This window comes from Talpa europaea (assembly GCF_964194135.1).
Source record: "Talpa europaea genome assembly, contig: HAP1_SCAFFOLD_86, whole genome shotgun sequence".
NCBI lineage: Eukaryota > Metazoa > Chordata > Mammalia > Eulipotyphla > Talpidae > Talpa > Talpa europaea.
Window position 1 is genome coordinate 58,371 of NW_028168032.1, and position 22,784 is coordinate 81,154.

General features: G+C 39.3%; 1 protein-coding gene and 1 pseudogene across 4 annotated transcripts in view; both read left to right on the plus strand.

Moving 5' to 3' along the window:
- The window catches only part of LOC311187966 (low-density lipoprotein receptor class A domain-containing protein 4-like), a gene marked incomplete at both ends in the record, with an annotated part of 57,990 nt that extends 41,322 nt beyond the window's left edge, over positions 1-16,668 (plus strand). For 2 of the 3 annotated variants that reach the window (XM_084259744.1, XM_084259746.1), the window contains 2 exons: positions 14,853-14,906; positions 16,138-16,668. In XM_084259744.1, the coding sequence (XP_084115870.1) occupies positions 14,853-14,906; positions 16,138-16,668 (585 nt within the window). The remainder of the gene's footprint in view (positions 1-14,852; positions 14,907-16,137) is intronic. The other variant, XM_084259745.1, reaches the window with a different exon arrangement.
- On the plus strand, positions 1,265-2,478 carry LOC311187965 (small ribosomal subunit protein uS2-like; annotated as a pseudogene). Its single transcript has one exon. The product of its transcript is annotated as a small ribosomal subunit protein uS2-like (transcript).
- Positions 16,669-22,784: the final 6,116 nt, after the last annotated feature.

The following is a 22,784-nucleotide window of genomic DNA, read 5'->3' on the forward strand; positions in this document are numbered from 1 at the left end:
GAGAGAAGTGCAAAGGAAGCAGTATAAGGAGACTCTTAGGCAATTATCAGACTCCATAAAGAGAGGAAATGTAAGAGTTATAGGCATTCCAGAAGGTGAGGAGAGAGACAAAGGAACTGAGAAATTATTCAAGGAGATAATTGAAGAAAACTTCCCAAGCATGATAAAGGAGATGAATATCGACATAAAAGAAGTGAGAAGAACTCCCAATTACCATAATAAAAAGAAAGCTACATCAAGACACCTAATAGTAAAGCTTGCAAGAGTCCAAGACAAGGAAAAAATAATGGCGCTGACAAGGGGGAAGAAACAGATAATTTATAAGGGAAAACCAATCAGGTTAACTTCTGATTGCTCCAGAGAAACATTACAGGCAAGAAGAGAATGGAATAACATATTCAGCAAACTTCAAGACAGCAAATGCCAACCAAGAATACTTTACCCTGCAAAGCTCTCCTTCTTCTATGAAGAAAAAACATGGACCTTCTCAGACAAACAGAAGCTCCAGAAATTCATTACAACTAAACCCCCACTCCAAAAAATTCTACAGAAGTCCTAAAGCCAAAACAAACAGAGGAATGAACAAGAAGAACAGAATAAAGCAAGGAATAAAATCACAAAAAAGACAAACAAAATGGCAAACACAGATGCCAATATATCAATATTAACTCTAAATGTAAATGTATTAAACTCATCAGTAAAAAGACAGAGAGTAGCAGACTGGATTAAAAAACAAAATCCAATCTTCTGCTGTCTCCAGGAAACACATTTAACCACAAAAGATAAACACAGACTGAAAGTAAAAGGGTGGAAAACAATCCTACAATCAAATGAACCAAAAAAGAAGGCAGGAACAGCCATACTTATATCAGATGAAATAGACTTAGACTTCAAATTAAAAAAAAGTAAAAAGAGACATAGATGGACACTACATTATGATCAAGGGGGATAATACATCAGGAAGATATAACACTCATCAACATATACTCACCAAATAAGGGGCACCAAAATATATTAGACGATTATTATCAGCTCTGAAAACAGATATTAAAGAAAATACATATATAGTGGGAGACATCAACACCCCACTCTCACCAATGGACAGGTCAACGAGACAAAAAATAAACAAAGACACTAGAGCCCTAAATAAAGATATAGAACTCATGGACTTAAAAGACATCTATACCTTTCTGCGCTGCCAAGAGAGGGGTCCATATGGAGTTGTTCTGGGCTCCCATTGTAACTTAAAAGGGAAACTTTCACAATGTCCGGAGTCCTCGATGTCCTGCAAATGAAGGAGGAGGATGTCCTCAAATTCCTTGCAACAGGAACCTACTTAGGTGGCACCAACCTTGACTTCCAGATGGAACAGTACATCTACAAAAGGAAAAGTGATGGCATCTATATCATAAATTTGAAGAGAACCTGGGAGAAGCTCCTGCTGGCAGTTCGTGCCATTGTTGCCATTGAAAATCCGGCTGATGTCAGTGTCATATCGTCCAGGAACACTGGCCAGTGAGCTGTGCTAAAGTTTGCTGCTGCCACTGGAGCCAATCCTATTGCTGTCCGCTTCACTCCTGGGACCTTCACTAACCAGATCCAGGTAGCTTTCCGGGAGCCAAGACTTTTGGTGGTTACCGATCCCAGGGCTGACCACCAGCCTCTCACAGAGGCATCCTATGTTAACCTGCCTACCATTGCTCTGTGTAACACACTCTCCTCTGCGTTATGTGGACATTGCCATCCCCTGCAACAATAAGGGAGCTCACTCAGTGGGTTTCATGTGGTGGATGCTGGCCCGGGAAGTTCTACGCATGCATGGCACCATCTCCCGTGAACACCCTTGGGAGGTCAGGCCTGATCTCTACTTCTACAGAGATCCTGAAGAGATTGAAAAGGAAGATGAGGCTGCTGCTGAAAAGGCTGTGACCAAGGAGGAATTTCAGGGCAAATGGATGGCTCCAGCTCCTGAGTTTACTGCTACTCAGACTGAAGGGGCAGACTGGTCTGAAGGCGTGCAGGTGCCCTCTGTACCTATCCAGTAGTTCCCTACTGAAGACTGGAGCGTCCAGCCTGCCACTGAAAACTGGTCTGCAGCTCCCACTGCTCAAGCCACTGAATGGGTGGGAACAACCACTGAGTGGTCTTAAGCTGTTCTTCCAGAGACTTGAACAGAAAGTGGAAATAAGGTTAATGGAAAATAAACAGTTTGTAAAAGTTGAAAAAATAAATAAATAAATAAATAAAAGACATCTATAGGACACTGCACCCAAAAAAATCTGAGTACACATTTTTTTCAAGTGCGCATGGATCATTCTCCAGAATTGATCAAATATTGGGCCACAAGACAAACATCAACAGATACATGAAAATCAAAATCATTCCAAATATCGTCTCAAATCATAAAGGCATCAAGCTAGAAATAAATCATGGAAAAAAAACAAGGAACCTTCCCACTTTATGGAGATTGAAATCCACACTGCTGGAAGACCACTGGACTAATGAGGATATCAAAGAAAATTAAAAAATACTTTGAGTTGAATGACAAGGAGGACACCACTTTCCAGAATGTATGGGATGCAGCAAAAGCAGAAATAAGAGGAAAATATATAGCAATGCAGGCTCACATCAACAAACAAGAAAGAACTCAAAGAAACAATCTAACCTCACATCTCAAAGAACTAGAGAAAGAACAACCAAAAAAACCCAAAAGCCAATAGAAGTAAGGAAATAATAAAAATCAAAGCAGAAATAAATGAATTAGAAATTAAAAAAACAATCCAAAAGATCAATGAAACTTAAAGTTGGTTCTTTGAAAAAGTAAACAAAATAGACAAACCTCTAGCCAGGCTCACAAAGAGAAAAACAGGAGAAAACACGTATAAATAGGATTATAAATGAAAGAAGAGAAATCACAACAGACTCAGTAAAAATCAAAAGAATAATAGAGATTACTATGAACACTTATATGCAAACAAATTTAACAACATCTCTAGAAGAAAAGGACAAATTCCTAGAATGATGCAATCATCCAAAGCTGGACAAAGAAGAAAGAGAACAACTAAACAGACCAATTATAAGAAGCGAAATTGAAGCAGTAATCAAAGCACTCCCCCCAAAACAAAAGCCCAGGCCCAGACAGCTTCACAAATGAATTCTACCAAACAATCAGCAGTGAATTAGTGCCTATCCTACACAAACTCTTTCAAAAAATTGAAAAAGAAGGAATACTACCAAATACGTTCTGCGAAGCAAACATTACACTAATACCAAAACCCAACAAAGACAGCACAAAAAAAGAAAATTACAGGCCAATCTCCCTAATGGACAATGATGCAAAAATCCTCAACAAAATCCTTGCAAACAGAATCCAACAATGCATCCATAAGATAATTCACTACAACCAAGTAGGATTTATTCCAGGGACACAAGGAGGGTTCAACATCCGAAAATCAATCAATGTAATCCAACACATAAACAAAAAGAAATATAAAAACCATATGATAATATCAATAGATGCTGAGAAAGCATTCGACAAAGTACAATAACCATTTATGATAAAGGCCTTTAAAATTCTCGGGATACAAGGAACATACCTCAACATCATAACGGCCATCTATGACAAGCCCACAGCCAATATCATTCTCAATGGTGAAAAACTGAAAGTATTCCCATTAAGATCTGGAACAAGACAAGGATGTCCACTCTCACCACTGCTTTTCAACATAATACTGGAAGTCCTAGCCAGAGCAATAAGACAAGAGAAAGATATACAAGGAATCGAAATAGGCAAGGAAGAAGTCAAACTATCACTATTTGCGGATGATATGATATTATATATAGAGAACCCCAAAAACTCCACAGAAAAACTAATTCAACTAATCAATCAGTTTAATAAAGTGGCAGGATACAAAATCAATGAAAAAAATCAGTAGCCTTCCTATACACAAACAGTAAATCTGAAGAAGAAGAAATCAAGAAAACCATTCCTTTTATTATTGAAACAAAAAAAAATCAAATACTTAGGAACAAACCCAAAAAAAGAAGTAAAGGGCCTGTACAAAGAAAACTATAAAACACTGTTAAAAGAAATAGAAGTAGACACAAAGCAATGGAAAGACATCCCCTGCTCATGGATCAGAAGAATTAGCATTATCAAAATGGCCATCCTACCAAAAGTAATTTACAGATTCAATGCTATTCCAATTAAAATTTCAATGTTATTCTTCAAAGAAACAGAAAAAATATTGATGAAATTCATATGGAGCCACCAAAAACCCCGAATAGCCAAAACCCTCCTGAAAAAAAAAAGAAGGGAATGGAGACATCACTCTCCCAGACTTCAAACTATACTACCAAGCCATAAAAATCAAAACTGCATGGTACTGGAACCAGAACAGACACATGGACCAATGGAACCGAACAGAAAACCCAGAAATAAACCCACAGAGTTATGGTCAACTAATCTTTGACAAAGGAGCAAAGAATATACACTGGAGCAAAGAAAGTTTGTTCAATAAATGGTGCTGGGAAAACTGGGTCGCTGCATGCAAAAGAATGAAGCTTGACCTCACACCATGCACAAAACCAACTCAAAATGGATTAAAGAACTAGACATAAGACCAGAAACCATAAAATATATAGAAGGAAATATAGGCAAAACACTACATGACATGCACCTCAAAGACATCTTTACAGATGCATCTCCCAAAGCAGTGATAGTGAAGGCAAAGATAAACAGCTGGGACTACATCAAATTAAAGAGCTTCTGCACAGCAAAAGAGACAATAACAAAAACAAAGAGAAACCCCACCAACTGGGAGAACATTTTTGCACACAACACTAATGATAAAGGACTGGTAACAAAAATCTACGAAGAGCTGATGAGACTCAACAAAAACAAAGAACATAATCCAGTCAAAAAATGGGCAGAAGAGCTAAAAAGAAACTTCTCTGAAGAGGAAATACAAATGGCCAACAGGCATATGAAAAAATGTTCAACATAACTTGCGATCAGGGAAATGCAAATCAAAACTACAATCAGATACCATCTTACACCAGTGAGAATGGCACATATTAAAAAAACTAGCAACAACAAATGTTGGCAAGGATGTGGAGAGAAAGGAACTTTCCTGCACTGCTAGTGGGAGTGCAAACTGGTCCAACCACTATGGAAAGCTGTGTGGAGATTCCTCAACCTACTAAAGATAGAGCTTCCATATGATCCAGCAATTCCACTCCTAGGTATTTACCCAAAGGACACAGAAACATCAATTCCAAAGAGCACCTGCACCCCTATGTTTAGAGCATTACAATTTATAATAGCTAAGCTTTGGAAACAACCCAAATGCCCAAAAATAGATAACTGGATCAAGAAGATGTGGTCCATATACACAATGGAATATTACTCAGCAATCAAAAAAGATAAACACACGCAGTTTGCAGCAACATGGATGGAACTGGAAGCAATCATGCTCTGCGAAATAAGCCAGAAAGAAAAAGAAAAATACCACATGGTCTCACTCATAACAGGAATCTAGAAAACCTAAATATGGACCAGGAAAAAGAATAACTATAAGAAAGAAAAAAATCAAAATCAACAAACAACTATGAACCAGAGACACTCTTTGGTGGGGGGAGGAGAGATTGGGGTCAAAATCGGGGTTGCAATTGTATGGGGAATATTTAAATTTAAAAAAAGGATGTGCACATTGAGGAAAAAACCAGCAGCATACAGAGACCTAGTTATCTTCAGGGCTAGCGCTCATCAGCCTATCCACAGCATCACAGTCCTTGCAAAGTCGGGTGTAACAAAACCAGACTTGGCCAGGCCACGAGTCCCCAATATCCCAATACAAGCACCCCTAAGAGATGTCCACCAGCACCAGTGATACAGTGGCCCACGGTGCAGAACAAATTCGAAAACAAACAACAGTGAAAATGAAAAATACAAAGTCAAGCAAGCCTTCTGGGGAATGACACACCACAAAAAAAAAAAAATCAGCCACCAGAACTCAACACTGACATGGAAGAATTTCTCTGCCTGACAGAGAATTCTGCAGAAAGCAATGAAAATAGAAGTGATGAAATGGAAGAATGAATCATACTCTCGAAGATACAGATAAAAAAAGAACCAAAAAAAGCAAAGGAACATGATGGACAAAGGAAAAAGAATGAAGACACATTTTGAGAAATATCTGACACCATGAGGAAAGAAAATATAAGTTATAGGAATTATAGAAGGGGAAGAGAGAGACAAAGGAACTGAGAACATATTCCAGGAAATAATTAAAGAGAGGTTCCTGAATATGAAGAAGGAAATGAAAACAGAAAATAGAGGAAGCTAGAAGAACACTGAATTACCACAATGATAGGAGAACTAACTACAAGACACGTAATAGGCCTCCAAACATCCAAAACAAAGGAAAAATAATGAAGATGACAAGGGGCAAGAAACAGATAACTTATAAAGGAAAAACAATTAGGCTGACATGAGACTTCTCTGAAGAATCACCATGGGCAAGAAGAGAATGGAGCAACATATTTAAAAAGCTCCAAGATAGAATATTCCAGCCAAGAATACTTTATCCTGGGGCCTCCCTGGTGGCACAAGGGGTTAAGACACAGCACTATGAAGCCATCCACAGCCTCTGTAGCATAAGTTCGATCCCCCACCAGGGAGGTGACCCACATGACACAGCAGACCTCTCCTGCCTCACCCACTGCTCTCCTCAGCAGTGTCTTTCAGTGGATCTGCCTGTTCTGTTCCCCACTGTCTTTGGATCCTCTCACTCCCCACACCTCTGATCTATACCCCAGTTCTTGTATGCATAAATAAATAAGTCTTTGAAAAAAAAAGAATACTTTATCCTGCAAAATTCTCCTTCCTATATGAAGGAAAAATAAGGACCTTCTCAAACAAATAAAACATTCAGAAATTTGCTACTACTAAACCCCCACTCCAAGAAATATTACAAGAAGCCTTAAAATATAAACCAACAGAAGAATGAACTGGAAGAACTGAACAAGGTAAGGAATACAAACATAAAACTATAAACAAAATGGCAACTATAGACACTCATGTATGAATAATGATCTTAAATGTAAATGGACTAAATTCATCAGTTAAAAGACACAGAGTAGCCTCATTGGATAAGAAAACAGAACCCAACTTTGTGCTGTCTCCAGGAAACACACCTAAGAGCCAAAGATAAGCATAGATTAAAAATAAAGGGCTAGAAAATAATTCTACAAGCAAATGGCCCCCAAAAGAAGGAAGGGGTAGCCACACTTATATCATATAAAATAGACTTCAAACTAAAAAAGGTAACAAGAGACACGGATAGTCACTACATAATCATCAAGGGGACAGTACACCAGGAAGTTATAATACTAATCAATATCTATGCACCCAATGAAGGAGCACCAAAATATATTAGACAATTACTTTCAAATCTGAAAAAAGACATTGGAGAAAATATGTACGTGGTAGACTTCAACACCCCACTGTCACCAAAGGACAGATCAATTAGACAAAATATAGGAAAAGCCTTAAACAAAGACATAGAACACATGGGCCAAAAGACATCTATAGGACACTGCATTCAAAAAGCACTGAATAGGGCCTCCCCTGGTGGCACAGCGGTTGAGCGCTGGGTTGCAAAGCTGCCCGCAGCCTCTGCAGTGCTGGTTTGATCCCCAGCCGCTGGGCGAGGGTCCCACATGGCGCTCAGACCTCTCCTGCCTCGCCCGCTGCTCCCCTCAGCAGTGTATTTCGTCAGTCTGCCTGTTCTCTTCCCCGCTCTGGTGAATTCTCTCACCCTCCCACGCTTCTGACTGCACCCAGTGCTTGTATAAATAAATAAATAAATCTTAAAAAAAAAAAAAAGCACTGAATACACATTCTTCTCAAGTGCACATGTATCATTCTCCAGGATAGATCATCTACTGGGACGCCAGACAAATATCAGCAAATACACGAAGATCAAAAACATACTAAACCATCTTCTCTGACCATAAAGGCATCAAACTAGAAATCAACAATGAAAAGAAAGCAAGGACCCTACCTCGCCCATTACATGGAGAATAAAGAACATGCTGCTGAAAGACCACTGTATCAATGAAGAAATCAAAAAAGAAATTAATAAATACATCAAGACAAATGACAAAGAAGATACAATTTTCCAGAATATATGGGACACAGCAAAAGCAGTATAAGAGGAAAGTATATAGCAATAGACCCAAATAAAGAAACAAGAGTCCAAATAAAACCTAATCTCCCATCTCAAAAAACTAGAAAAAGAACAACAAAAGACCCAAAAAACAGTAAAATAAAAGGAAATAATAAAAATTCAAAAGAAATAAATAGAAATATAAAAAGATGATCCAAAATATTTATGAAAACAAAAGGTGGTTCTTTGAAAAAAACAGACAAGACACTAGTTAGGCTCACAAAGATAAAAAAGGGGGACAATTCAAAAAGAATCACAAATGAAAGAGGAATAATTACAATAGACACAGCAAAAATCCAGAGGATAATCAGAGATTACTATGAAGTTATATGCAAACCATTTCAACAATCTGGGTGAGATGGACAAAGTTTTAAAACTATACCCAAGGCTGAATAAAGAAGAAACCAAAACCAGGTATTCATATCAATGTATTCATATCAATAGATGCTGAGAAAGTATTTGATAAAGTCCAATATCCATTTATGATGGAAGTCCTTGAAATTTTTGGAATAGAAGGAACATAGCTCAACATAATAAAATCCATATATGACAAACCTACAGCCAATATTTTAATGGTGAGAAACTAAAAGCCTTCCCTTTAAGATCAGAAAGAAGATAAATATGTCCATTCTCACCACTGCTTTTCAATATAATACTGAAGTCCTCGCTAGAGCAATTAAGCAAGAGAAAGACATACAAGGAATCCAAATAGGGAAAGAAGAAGTAAAACTATTACTTTTCACAGATGATATAATAATATATATGGAGAACCCTAAAAACTCCGTAGAAAAATTAATTAAAACAATAAACCAGTTTAGTGAAGTAGCAAGTAACAAAATCAACACACAAAAATCAGTAGCCTTCTTATATGCAAACAATATATCTGAAGAAGAAGAAATCAAGAAAAACATCCCATTCACAATTGTACCAAAAAAAATTAAATACCTGGGAATAAACCTCACAAAGGATTTTACCTCCTATACAAAGGCCTATACAAAGAAAACTACAAAACATTGACAAAAGAAATAGAAGAAGATACACAGAAATGGGAAGACATTCCCTGCTCATGGATTGGCAAAATTAACATGATCAAAATAGTCATTCTATCAAAAACAATTTACAGATTTGGTGCAATTGCAATAAAAATCTCAATGGCATGCTTCAAAGATAGAACAAATGTTGATGAAATTCATATGGAACCACAAAAAACCTTGAATAGCCAAAGTGCTCCTGACAAGAAAAAGGAAGAATGGAGACATTACACTCCCAGACTTCAAACTATACTCCAAAGCCATAATAATTAAAACAGTATGGTGCTGAAAAATAAATAGACACACAGACCTATAGAAACAAATTGAAAACCCAGACATGAAGCCACACATGTATGGACAACTAACCTATGACAAAGGAGCAAAGAATATGCACTGCAACAATGACAGTCTCTTCAGTAAATGGTGATGGGAGAGCTGGACCACTACATGCAAAAGAATGAAACTAGATTACTAGCTCACACCATACATAAAGATCAACTCAAAATGGATAATGGACCTGTATGTAAGACCTGAAACCTTACAATACATAGAAGAAAAGATAGGCAAAATACTTCATGACATACATCTCAGAAACATCTTTAAAGATTCATCCCCCTAAGCAAAGAAAATGAAAGAAAAGATAAACAGCTGGGACTACATCAAACTGAAAAGCTTCTGTACAACAAGAGACAATAACCAAGATGAACAGACACCCCACAAATGATAAGAAATTATTTGCACTCCACAAAACTTTTAAGGGACTAATGTAAAAGATTTACACAACTCAACAAAAACAAAATAAAAAATGCAGTCAAAAATTGGATGGAAGAGGGCCTCCCTGGTGGCGCAGTGGGTTGAGCGCAGTGCTGTGAATCTGTCCACAGCCTCATAAGAGTGGGTTCAATTCCCGTCTGGCCAGGGAGATTCCCATATGGCATGGCAGACCTCTCCTGTCACACCCACTGCTCCCCTCAGCAGTGTATTTCAGTTGTCTGCCTGTTCTGCTCCCCGCTCTGTCACTGATGAATCCTCTCCCCTCCAGCACCTCTGGCCTGTACCCCAGCTCTTGTATAAAAATAAATAAATCTTAAAAAAAAATTGGACAGAAGGGCTGATAAGACGCTTCTCCAAAGAGGAAATGTAGATTTCCAAGAGGCACTTGAAAAAAAATGCTCAGCACCATTTATAATCAGGGAAATGCAAATCAAAACCACAATAAGATATCATGTCACACCAGTAAGAATGACCTACATTAAGAAAAACTAACAGCAACAATTACTGGAGAGGATGTAGAGGAAAAGGAACCCTTTTACATTGCTGGTTGAAATGCAAAGTGGTCCAACCACTATTAAAAGCTATGTGAAAGACCCTCAAATTACTAAAAATGGATCTACCGTATGACCCAGAAATTCCACTCCTAGCAATCTACCCAAAGGACACAAAAGCTTTAATTCAAAAGGAAACCTGCACTCCTATGTTTCATTGCAGCACTCTTTACAATAACTAAAATATGGAAACAACCTAAATACCCAAAAACAGATGACTGGATCAAGAAGATGTCTTGGTGGTGGTAATTTTATGGGGACAACAGCCAAGAAGAGAAATCAAACATTGCAAAAAGCAAACAACATTGTAAAAATATAAAAATTAAAAATGGGGGGGGGGAGAAAAAAACAATAAATGGATCTCCCATTCAACCAGTAATTTCATTCCTACCCATCTATCCAAAAAATTTAAAAACACTAATTCAAAATGAAATTTGTACACCTATGTTTATTGCAGCACATTTACTATAGCTAAACTATGGAAACTATCTAAGTGCCCCAAAACAGAGGAGGGAATCAAGAAGATGTGGTGAAATACTACTCGGTTATCAAAAAGGTAAACTCATGCCAGTTGTAGTAATGGATGGAACTTGAAAGAATAATGCTAAGTGAAATAAGTCAGGAGAAAGATAAATAGTAGATGGTGTTACTAATATGTGGAATATAAATTAATAATATAATATAATATAAATTAATGGATAAAGACAAGCTGAAAAACCCTTGATAGCTGATTACAGAGCTGAGACACCAAGTGGTGGAGAGGCTAGGAGAGGAGAAGAACAGGGAGGGAGGAAGGCATATTGGTCTGTGGTGGTGAAATATGGGTGAGTTGGCGGTGGGTGCTCTGTGGTGGTCATACCTGATGGGGCACCCCAATATTACGTCAGTTAAAAATAAATTAATTAAATTTTAAAAATTAAGCATAGAGTTACATAAGCATAGAGTTACATAAAATAGAAACTGGAAGAGGTAGTCATACATTCCTGTTTATAGCAACATTATTCCCAATAGCCAAAAGGTAGAAACAACCAAAATATCTTACCAGTCGATGAATGAATATATAATGGAATATTACTCAGCCTTAAAATGGAGTGAAATACTGGCATATGCTACAATGTGGGTCAACCTTAGACACAGTATGTCAAGTAAAACATAATATATGTGTCCTCAAAAGAACAAATAATATATAATTATATGTAATATATAATTATATGAGATACCTTAAACAGTTAAATTTATAGACACAGAAAGTGCAATGGTGACTACCATGGCTGAGGGAAGGAAGAAATTGGGAGTTTAATTTAGTTTAATGGGTGTTTTAGCACGGGAAAATGAAAAAGTCCTGCGATATATGGTGGTGATAATTGCATGAGACCACGAATGCCCTTAAACCCATAGAACAGTCTGTTTATCAATGTTTAAAATGGTGAATTTTATGTTATACATATTTACCACAATAAAAAAAAATAGAATGTGTCGGTTTTTATTTCCCATCTACTACCCACCCACTTCCAAAAGTTCCACATGGTCAAAATTGAAAGGGAAAAAAATCTGGCCATCTAACACATCGTGATTGTTGACATCATATAGACAAACATTGGAGGGGGTGAGTCCCTGGTGGCCTAGGGGTTAAGTCTCAGTGCTATCACCACTGTGGCCTGAGTTCAGTTACAGCCAGGGAGCTCACCCACATATGGCACAGCAGACCTCTCCTGTCTTGCCTGGTGCGCTCCTCAGAAGTGTACTTTGGTCAGTCTGCCTGTTCTGTTCCCCACTCTGTCTCTGGTGAATTCTCTCACCCCGTGCACCTCTGGCTGACACCCCAGTTCTTCTGTGCATAAATAAATAAATAAATCTTTTTTTAAAAAAAGACAATTATTATTAAGATCCTTTTTTTTTAAATCTTTAATGCAGATGTTTTTAGTGTAAAGCAGATTCAACTTACAAGAAATTTTTCTGTCAATATGGCTTCTCATTGATCATTCAGAAAGAGGAAAATACAAAGCAGATGCTTAAGGGTAAAAGAGTCTAAAAATACATGTCTTCAAGCCTGAAGATTTGGAGCCATCCTATATCCCTTTGCCACAAGATGTAGATTTCAGTAGAGCTCCTGGATGACCAGCTAGGTCCTCTGGATGGTCCAAGACATTGATAGGTCTGGATCCTAGTGGCTGCTAGGGAGGCCAGCACACTATCCTTTTGTAACAAGGTAATCCCCAAGGAAAGGGAAGGTTCCAGGTTCCCGGCCCCACCCAAGGAAGTGTAGAACTGAGCAGCGAGGAGAAACTGAAGAAGACAGGGAGAACGAAGGGAGGAGATGAAGAAGAAGACCTGGAGGAGACACAAGTTGCCAAGACATGTGAAGAAGCTGTGTTTGCTTCTTGGCCTGGGACTTGTACCAGGGATTTAGGGGACATGGAAGGAGACACTTAGAAGAGACATGAGTGAGAGACCCATGGGGAGGCTGACAATGGCAGGCTTTACTGTGACTTGGGTTTTGATTTTACCCTTTTCTTCCCAGACTTGCCTGGACCCTTATGCCCCTTTCCTATGGGTCCCGACCAGAAGGTGCCTTAGACTTGTGGCAAGCTTTTGGGCCTCAGTGGCCAACCCTGTTTGGCTGGGCATTTACCCATGAGAGGATGAGTAACTTGGGATGTTTCATGTGAAAACTATTTTATCTATTCTTTCCCTTCTCTTCTGTCTATTGCATACTAATTGTGTTAAAGTTCCTTCTTATGCACTAAGAGTATGTTTGTCTTTATGCAGTGGATAGCAAAACTCATTTAGAGCAGACAGATTTGGAGGTCCCAGGATGCCCCTCACCCTGCCCTGTAACACTTTTTGATTCAAATCATTGGAGAATGCTGAGTATACATGTACACATGTGTGCATGCATGTGTGTATGTGCTTTATGGTAAATCTAGGCTTAGAGACCCTATCAGAGAGGAACCCTCTCCTTTGTAATGTTGCTGTGGACCAGGCTCTGCCACCATCTTGTAGATTCAGAAGAAAAACGTGGCAACTTACTCAGAAATGGTCAAACATACATGACAGTAACTACATTAGCAGACAACAAATAACAATGTACTCCTTCACAACAAAGATTTTATTTGAGAATAAGAGAGAGAGAGATGACCCAAAAGTTTATCACAAAGTCAAATGTGCTAAAGCTGTTTCTTTTAACCTGTCTACCCATGACATCAAAAGAAGCACTGCATTGTCTAGATAACTTGTGCTGATATTTGTGCTCATGGTGATTTCATAAGTGGACAGCTAATTGCTAGGCTGAGCTAATGATTTAAGAGCATAGTCATTATGCAGCTGTGTGTCTATGTTCTGTGTAGCTCTGGGGTTTTGTTGAAATCAAATGGTGAAGAGCCCAGGAGCAGAACTTTCTGTAAGGAGACTTATGGTGAATGGTGGTTTAAGAATCAGCTCCCCACCTATGAGAAAGGTCCTGAGGAAATCTGAAGATGTAATCACTGGCATTCGGGGATGAAGTATTGAGGGATATAGACAAGGGGACCTCACATCTTTGTAGTCAGCTATTCACAGTCTCCCAGGTGACATGTTGAAGTGCTTCAGAAACAAGTTTATGATATTAAAAATGACCCTTGATGATGCTGACAGTGTATCTGTCACCTTGTCAGTCTAGCCAAATACTTTTGAAAAAAGGTGTTAAAGAACTAGATGTGGTGTTAAGGAACATGCCCCCAAGTCACATCTGCCTGTGAATATACAGCCTGAAGAATAAATTCATTAGAAGACACTTGAAAGGCATTCAGGTTTTGGAAATTCACCTTGAAAGCTATGCCTGAGCAGTGCTCAGTATGCCTCAGCAGTGCTTTTCTGCTGCTGCTGCTGAACTCAGGACTGGCTGGTGCATGGTGGGGGTGCACACTTGGCGGGGAGGGGAGGCCTCTGCATGAGGGCTTAAGCTACCCTCCCCATATCTAGGTAGTGAGTGACTATGGCCTGATGACCATTTTGAATGATATAGATTGAAAAATATTTGACTTCGGATCTATATCATATCCAATCTATTTAAAATCTGTTATGGCTGGAACCAGAACTTTCTAACTCCCCCATTAGTCACAACTCTCCATTTAGATTTTAGGTATAAAAAGAGAGCAGTTCTTCTTGTTCTGTATTTTAAACAGGTCTGCTACTGTAAAAGAGGGATGAGATCCCTTGATTTCAGGTGCTGCTGATTGAAACTAATGATTTTCTTGTGATGTTTCTTGCACTCCTACCCACTCCAGGAAGGGCATCTGTGGCCTTCAGACAGCTCGAGGTCTCGACCAGGTGCTTCAGAGGTAAGGGATGGGCAGGTGAAGTGTGGGTGGCAGGGGCTGACTACTGAACCCCACCTGTGTAGGAGAGGGAAGGAAGGAAACAAACCCCTTCAACAAAATTGATATTACAGCATAGGTTAGGAAATGACACATTTAAATTAAGGCATATGGCTATAGCTGGTTTAAAAGGTGAGGGGGATTTTCCCTAGAATCTCCTAGGGATTATTTGTGCTAGCGGTCTTTACAGAAAACATGTTGAGAATCAGTGATCTTTACATGATCCGATAAGCTGCTAATAATAATGAGGCCTGGCAGATTGGCATCATTGTTTATAAATATCACACTATGATGCAGTCCCACATCTTCAAGTTTAATAGTATTTTTTTTAATAATAGCTGTTTGCCTTTAAGTTTAAAATAAGAATAATGTCAGTGGATACACATATATACATACACACACTCACAAAATATATATTTCCTCTTGAGGAAACTTGGATAGTGGAATAGATGGAAGATTATGTAAGAAGTACTTCAATTCATTTTAGAAAAAAAATATATAATCACATTTACTTTGGATGAAATATAAAACTTTTTTCATATCAGTTACTAAAAAAAAATACAGGAAACTTTTATCCAGAAAAAAAAAAAACCTGGAAAAATCTAGAAATCAGAAAGAATAAAAAGGCACTTGTTCCATATTTTTTTTAAAGCTAGAGCAGCAAGCTTCAATAAATATCCATAAATTGACCCAATACTTCATGTCTTCTACAGATACCATTATAGGCAGTTGTAGCTTATATTTACAGTGAAGACTGTGAACCACTTCCCATTCTTCTAATAAGGTAGGGATCTGGCACAACCGAGGAGGCAGGCCTCAGCCCTCTTACTTTGTAGGTAATGGAGTGGAGCCTGGACCAGGCCATGCGCATCCACAGAGCCTCTTCCACTCTGTTGCTGTTGACTACACTCTGGAAAGTACTCCTGTTCTACTGGAAAACTGTTCAATGATAAACTTATAGGTAGCACACACAATAACTCCCATTACACCCAGATTTTTAGTCAGCCACAATTCTCTATGGTTGTGGAGATTCATCCCAGCCAGGTGAATCATAGGAGGAACAACAAAACTTCATTTTTTTTCTTAGAATAGTCTTCTCTGTTTTGTCAGGGAAAATTGTCATATGGTAAGAATTTCCTTGGCACTATTAAGTTTGTGGTCATTACTATACCATGAACCTCTCCTTTCTTTGCAGACCATGTACACCCCTCGGCCCAGGGACAGGTTTGCTGCCCCTTCCTTTATGCAGAGGGATCGGTTCAGCCGCTTCCAGCCCACCTACCCCTACGTGCAGCAGGAGATTGACCTTCCTCCTACTATCTCCCTGTCTGATGGGGAGGAGCCGCCTCCTTACCAGGGGCCCTGCACTCTACAACTCCGGGACCCTGAACAGCAGATGGAACTCAACAGAGAATCTGTGAGGGCCCCTCCCAACCGAACCATATTTGACAGTGATTTGATCGACATTTCTGTGTACAGTGGGGGCCCGTGCCCACCCAGCAGCAACTCGGGCATCAGTGCCAGCACCTGCAGCAGTAACGGAAGGATGGAGGGGCCACCCCCAACATACAGCGAGGTGATGGGCCACCACCCAGGCTCTTCTTTCTTCCATCACCAGCACAGCCATGCACACAGGGGGAGCAGACTGCCGTTTCAGCAGGACAGCCCTGGGGACACAGGGGCACCTATCCAGGGCAAAGATAGGAAGCCTGGGAACCTTGTCTGACCCCAGTGTTTATTCAAGCTGAGAAAGGAGATAAGGAGGGAAGAAGACCCTCTGCTCCACTCAATGTTACTCAGTTTTACGTGCTATAGCCAAGTAAAACCAAATGTGCAAACATGGTCTGTTTCTGATTCCTTTTAGGGGAATTGCATGCAAACAAGACTGAAATAACACAAACTTTGATCTGATCTGACTGCAAAAAGTGTTAATTTGGGGATCGCCATTAGGACAGGGTGGTTTGGCAGAGGGTGGGCATGGGGATGTTGAAAAGGGATGCTTTAAAAATATCATGAAATAAAACCCATACAGGTATTTGACTTATTTAATTATGAAAGGAGACTTTGCAGAGATAGAGGCCAGAATGGCCTGTTTTATAATTATTGGAATGAAGAAGAAAGAGTTTTTATATATTATCATGGGGCAGAATAGGCCAGTTTGCTTTTTCTCCCAAGGTGTGGAACTTTTATTTTGTTTTAAAAATATGATTCAGAATTCCTGTTTTGTGTGCCAAGATATAAAGTGGAGAAGCTAGATGAATGCAAGGAGTTACTTTGTGTTGTGATGATGTGTTTTTAAAAGTTGCACTATCTAAATGTTTATATATGAGGGAAATGTTTTAAGTGAAATTCTGTATGTTCTGTATGTCTTTTTACCTGTGGATTATTATTAGGCCCAAGGAATACCCTGGAGTGTTCCCCGTAATCATGCAAGAAAAGACATTCGATGGTGTAGCCTAATATAGGCTGACTTACGTAAAACAAGAAAATCATTTTTGTTGCAAGAATTTGCAGCAGATAGCAGTGCATCACTGAAGCATTTGGAGGACATTTGGGTGGGAGATAGGAAATACTAAATTCCAGCATTTCTGATTTGTTATTCTGCTAGTCTTAGGTTGTATTTTTACTTAAAATGAACCCAACAGCACCAGGCTGCCCTTAGCCTCCACAGTGTAACTCCTTCAGTAATTTTGATTTTTTTCATTATAGCATGAAATATAACTTTGTGCAATAAATCATTTAAAATGCAAGGTGATTATTTTTAATAATGGGATATGTGACTTGTCAATGTATCCCATTGTCTCTTTCCCTCCCAAGATAGTTCACTTCAGTCCTGAATGCTGCTTGGCATATCAGGCTCTTGGTTCCTCCCAGCCCTGTGCTCCTGGGTGTAAGCAAAACAGCTCTTCCTGCTCAGGAAGCCCTTGTGCTGAGGGAGGCACACCAAGCCTTCTGCATGAAGATAAGCCATTGCACTCGCTTGTGCAACGTTCCTGGAGGAATGTGTTACCCCAAACCCAGCTAAGCTCAGCCTTGGTGATGCGACTAGAACAGATGGTTAGTGAAAAGCAGGGCAGGAGTGATTTTAAAAGCACAGGACAAAAAGCACAACATACAGTTCAAATGCAACTAGAAAACTAACTAATTATAATTAGTCATAGTTTCAATATTCCTTCTAATTACAAACATTTATTCTTACATAAAATAAACCACTTTCCTCCCTGGACATAAGCATCTAACTTTGTAACAGCAGCAGCCAGTATGTCCAATGCCGCCCCAAAACAGGCCTTGTTGAGCAAGTGGCCTGCCCTGTGCAGTGAGTTCCACATGGCCTCTGCATGTTGCTGTGGGTGGGAGGGTGGAGTGACTGTGGTTTAACCCCAAATTAGCAGGCATGCACTGATGTGTCTTTGGGCCTCTGCAGCAGCTTATCGATGAGGTGGCTGTGCTGTTGGCTGAGAGCTGGAGAGACTGTTCTGAACCATAGTCCTGTCTATGCACTGTGCCCTCTGCTCCTTTCTCCTGATTCTTTTAGTCAGTAGGTCGTTTTTCTGATCTTGCTTTGAGGATGGGAATTGTCTTAGATTCATCTGTCTCACACAGTAACATCCACAGAACTAGTCAAGCTGTTAAAAGAAAAAAAATTGGGGCAGCAGTTGTCACTCCTGCTTTACAACTTATGTGGAATTGTGTGTGTATATGCTGAGACTGCAGTAGGGGTTCCAAATGGGACACAGCCCTGAATCTTGACTTGGAACCAGAGTTGCCTTCTACTACCCAGAGGCCTCCTGACAGGTCTGCTAGCAACTAGCCTGTGCACCTCTATTGGAGGAAGTTGGGGACCTCCATAGCATGGCACCCAGCCCCCACAGCATGGCACCCAGCCCCCAAAAAAGGCACCCAGCCACTATGTAGTCAAGATTAGGGAGTGCATAAATTGATCCTAGAACAGGACTCAGGTGAATTGCTGATCAGGTGATCCCTCAGCTGTGAGAAGGTTAGCTAATTATTTCATCATTCCAAACCTTGCCTGCAACCTTTTTGGTTGTCCTATACTACTATATTATCAGTTCTGTACTATAGCCTTTCTAGTCATCTACCTTTCCCTTTAGCCAGAAACATGGGCACAAGCTTTGATTGCTTCCTTATCTATTTCCCCTACCTTATTTTCAATGCATCATCAAATCTTATAGATTTAGTCCTCAAAAGAACAAGCTCATATCTATTGCACAATTGCCTGCAATTTTGATAAAGCAGGTGAGCCCAACTCTGTAACTCTAGCTCAAAATGGTTTTACAATCCTTACCTGCTACAAAAAAAAATAGCTCTGATCAGAAACTTCTAAATTCCTTAGTCGTGTTACAAATATTTTTGTCTGTCCCAGGGACTTCCAGGAGTATGAACCCCAAGGCAGGTTGAGTCCCATTTGGGGGAATACAATGTTCAAGCATTTGTTTGCTTTTCCAGAAAACATAGTTTTTTGTCAAAACACTGAAGCAGTCCTTAGTGCAAAAGATATTTTGCTAAAGTAATTATGCATTTAAAAAGATGACTTACTCTTCATGTCCCTGACTAAGATTTAGTGTTAAAGCAGCTTGACAAGTACACCCTCCATCCATTCCCACCACACTTACACATGACACACAATCCACAATACATTTAATGACAGCAGAGCATATTTCAAACTTAGAAGGACTCATGTGATCTATCCATATATCCACTAAAGTTCAAACTTTGGGGAGAGGAAATAAGGGCCAACACTAAGTCAGCTGGGGGCCATGAGCACACCTTCTGTACCTTTATTTCATCTTCCTAAGAATAGGAAGGGCTCAGAAGGCAGGCACTGTTAGAAAGCTTCTCTGATCTAGAAGAATCCACTCAAAACCCTGACTTCTACTACCAGTAGTTGTAACCTTGATAGGGATGGTTCTGTATCTCCCATCTTCTCCATTGGAAGAGTCCTGGCATAATGCCCTGCAGCACCATCCTCAGGCCTAAACTGGTTCATAGCACAGAGACACACTTCTGGACCCTGCCCCTCAAAAGAAGGTTCCTCTCCTCCTGGCTAATGCTGTTCTGAGCCACACTGCAGTAGGACACAGGGCTGCCAACCCACCATGCACTTCCCGGCCTTCCCGATGCCCTAGTGTTTGAGCTGGTGCTGCTGCTTGTGCTTGTTACTCAGCAGGCAACATTAACTCTGTGTTAATTGGTATATGTTGATTTTCCTTAAAATTTCCAAAATTTAGCAGTATATAAATGAAAAATAACTAGGAAAGCTATTTCCTTTTTGTTAACTTTTTGGTTGTTATCTACACGACTAAAACCAGAAATACACTAGTGCTTGGTGCCAACCCTTTGTAAGATGACATTGTTCCCAAGCTCTGCCAGTGTCCTCAGCTGGTGCTTACCCTTGCCTCGATGACTAGGCCTTGGCCAATTCAGATAAAATAACCTGATTGGATGACAAGTTGGCAAGTCTCCCCTCCATAGCACGAGGAATCCTGTGTCTAATGGTGGCACACCAAAGTCACAAATTAAGAAATTTGCTTTCACTCCAGATCCCAGCTGATAGTCACCCTGCTCTTCTCACTCGCTGGTTCTACAGCCCGACTCAGCAGAGATAAGAGGCAGGTCAGAGGATGACGAGTGCTCTCCTGACCTCTATTGTTTAGGAATCAGGATTTCAACTTAGGTTACTTTAATACCCTAAGTGTTAACATCTTTTGCATAAAGTTTAAATATCGATGAGGGTTAGACAGTCATGTGCTGCTGCTGCTGCTGCTGCTCTGCTTTACAGGTTGCTGCCTCTGGAAACTATTATTTTTGAGCAGGTAGGCCTTGCCTGTCTTCCTTTCCTCCTCTTTCCTTCAGAGATATGTGCTTGTTTCTGTGTGGTGTGGTAGGGGATTAGCAGTCTACAGATTACCTATACTCTATACATGTATATTACCCAGACCCAGATCATTTCCAAGAGCTTGCATGTCAGTAGGTTTTAAGCAACCAAGGCATCTCCTGTCTGATGTCAGCAGATCTAGGACAGAACCTCCACCACCATGCCCTGCTCCCCACCTTTGTTGTGCCTCACTTACAATGGTGCTTTTTCAGTTGTCTGTCTTTTCTTATGTTTTTATGTGTAAGGTGCTGTATATAACTTGAATATATTATGCACATATCCTACCCAATGGGTAGAACAACAAATTGTTAATATTGTAATATAATGTATAGATGATATCAATTTTAACAGAAATGGCATAGAATTTGTGGATGCCTATGTGCTTTGTCCTCTTTTGTAAGAAAATTTACAAATGGATGCATCAGATGAAAGTCTATGTAGTTTATTTTCCTATTAAATATCAATATTGTAACATAAGGGAAAGAAGTCTGAATAAACAAGTCACAGTTTATGACCAGCATATGTATAGCAATTCAAAGTTACATTTTTGCTGGGAAAACTTTTTTTAAAATAATTTTTAAAAATCCCACAGTTTTTTGGTTGCCACTAGATGCTTCTTATTTCAATCTCTGTAGTAACAGTTGGACCAGTGTTAGTTATAGTCAGAAAAAAATGTTGATTTTTCAGCTTGCTTTATGAGAAAACATTATCTCTTGTAGAATAATGATGTCTGACCCCAGTGAAAAGTGCACATTTTTGTTAAAATTACAGAATGTATGTCAGATTAAGTGAATTGACCTGCAGCAGAGAAATTTGTTCAATACAGAGGCATTAATGACCATCTGTGTCCCAAGTTCCTCTGTGCCTTTGTCTTTACAAGTTATGACGGTGGGCCAGTGAATTCACAGTAGTTATTAAGGGAAAGAATACCTCAGGAAATGTAAATCCACTTAAGAGAAGACTCTACTCTTAGAAAAAAATGTTTTGTTCTGGGTTATCTATCTTAGAAGAGAATTGGCCATCAGCCAGTCAAGTGAAAATCTTAAATCGTTACTATTGGTGTCTTATGGTGACCTTGACATAAAAAGTAGACAAGGTTTTGCCATTTTCAGTTGCACTTTATGTCACATATCCCACACAGCATCTACTTCCAACTCGGTTTTTTAATATCTAATTGTGGCCTATGCATTTACCTTTGAGTATTCTAATTTTAAAAAGGAGAAAAAAGCCTATGTTCACTGAAATCTTTCTTGAATCATGGGTGTGGGCATCCTCTCCAGCATTGTCCACAAAGGCAATCAGTGAAATTTTGCCATGGATCAGCATTTCAAATTCATTCTGTCACTAGAGGATTTTAATTCTAATAAATTCCATGGTTTTTACTTGCTCTATGAAATACTGATGAAACATAACCCTATCCTCCAGAAAACAAATGATTACTGATTATTCTGAAGCTAAAAATGGCTCTACTGGCGCAACTCTTAATGCTGAATGAACTAAAAGTCAATCCTTCTTTTGTTATCTGTTTTTGGAAGACCCATGAAGAGACCATTGTCTTGTATGTTCTCAGCCCAACCATCTCCACTGTCTGCTCCACTGTAAGTTGCAGGGGCTCCCTCGTGGCTCAGCATTAAGAACCAAGGCTCATTACTGTCAGAAATGACACTCCCATTTGTCCAGGTTCAATCTCTTGGAAGAATTGTTGAGAAAAATTGTCATCACAGAATTTCTAGACTCAGAGGTACTAAAATTTTACTACATCATTGCTTCTTCTCTATAGAAATAACTGAGGCTTAAATTACCACTAATAATTCTGGTTCATTTTAATGTGTATATTACTATTTTTCGTTTCATGTTTCAAAAATCACTCTAATTGTATACTTGTCTTGTTTAAAGCTATTTTAAAATATTTACAATACTATTCACAGCATTTAGTTCATTTAATT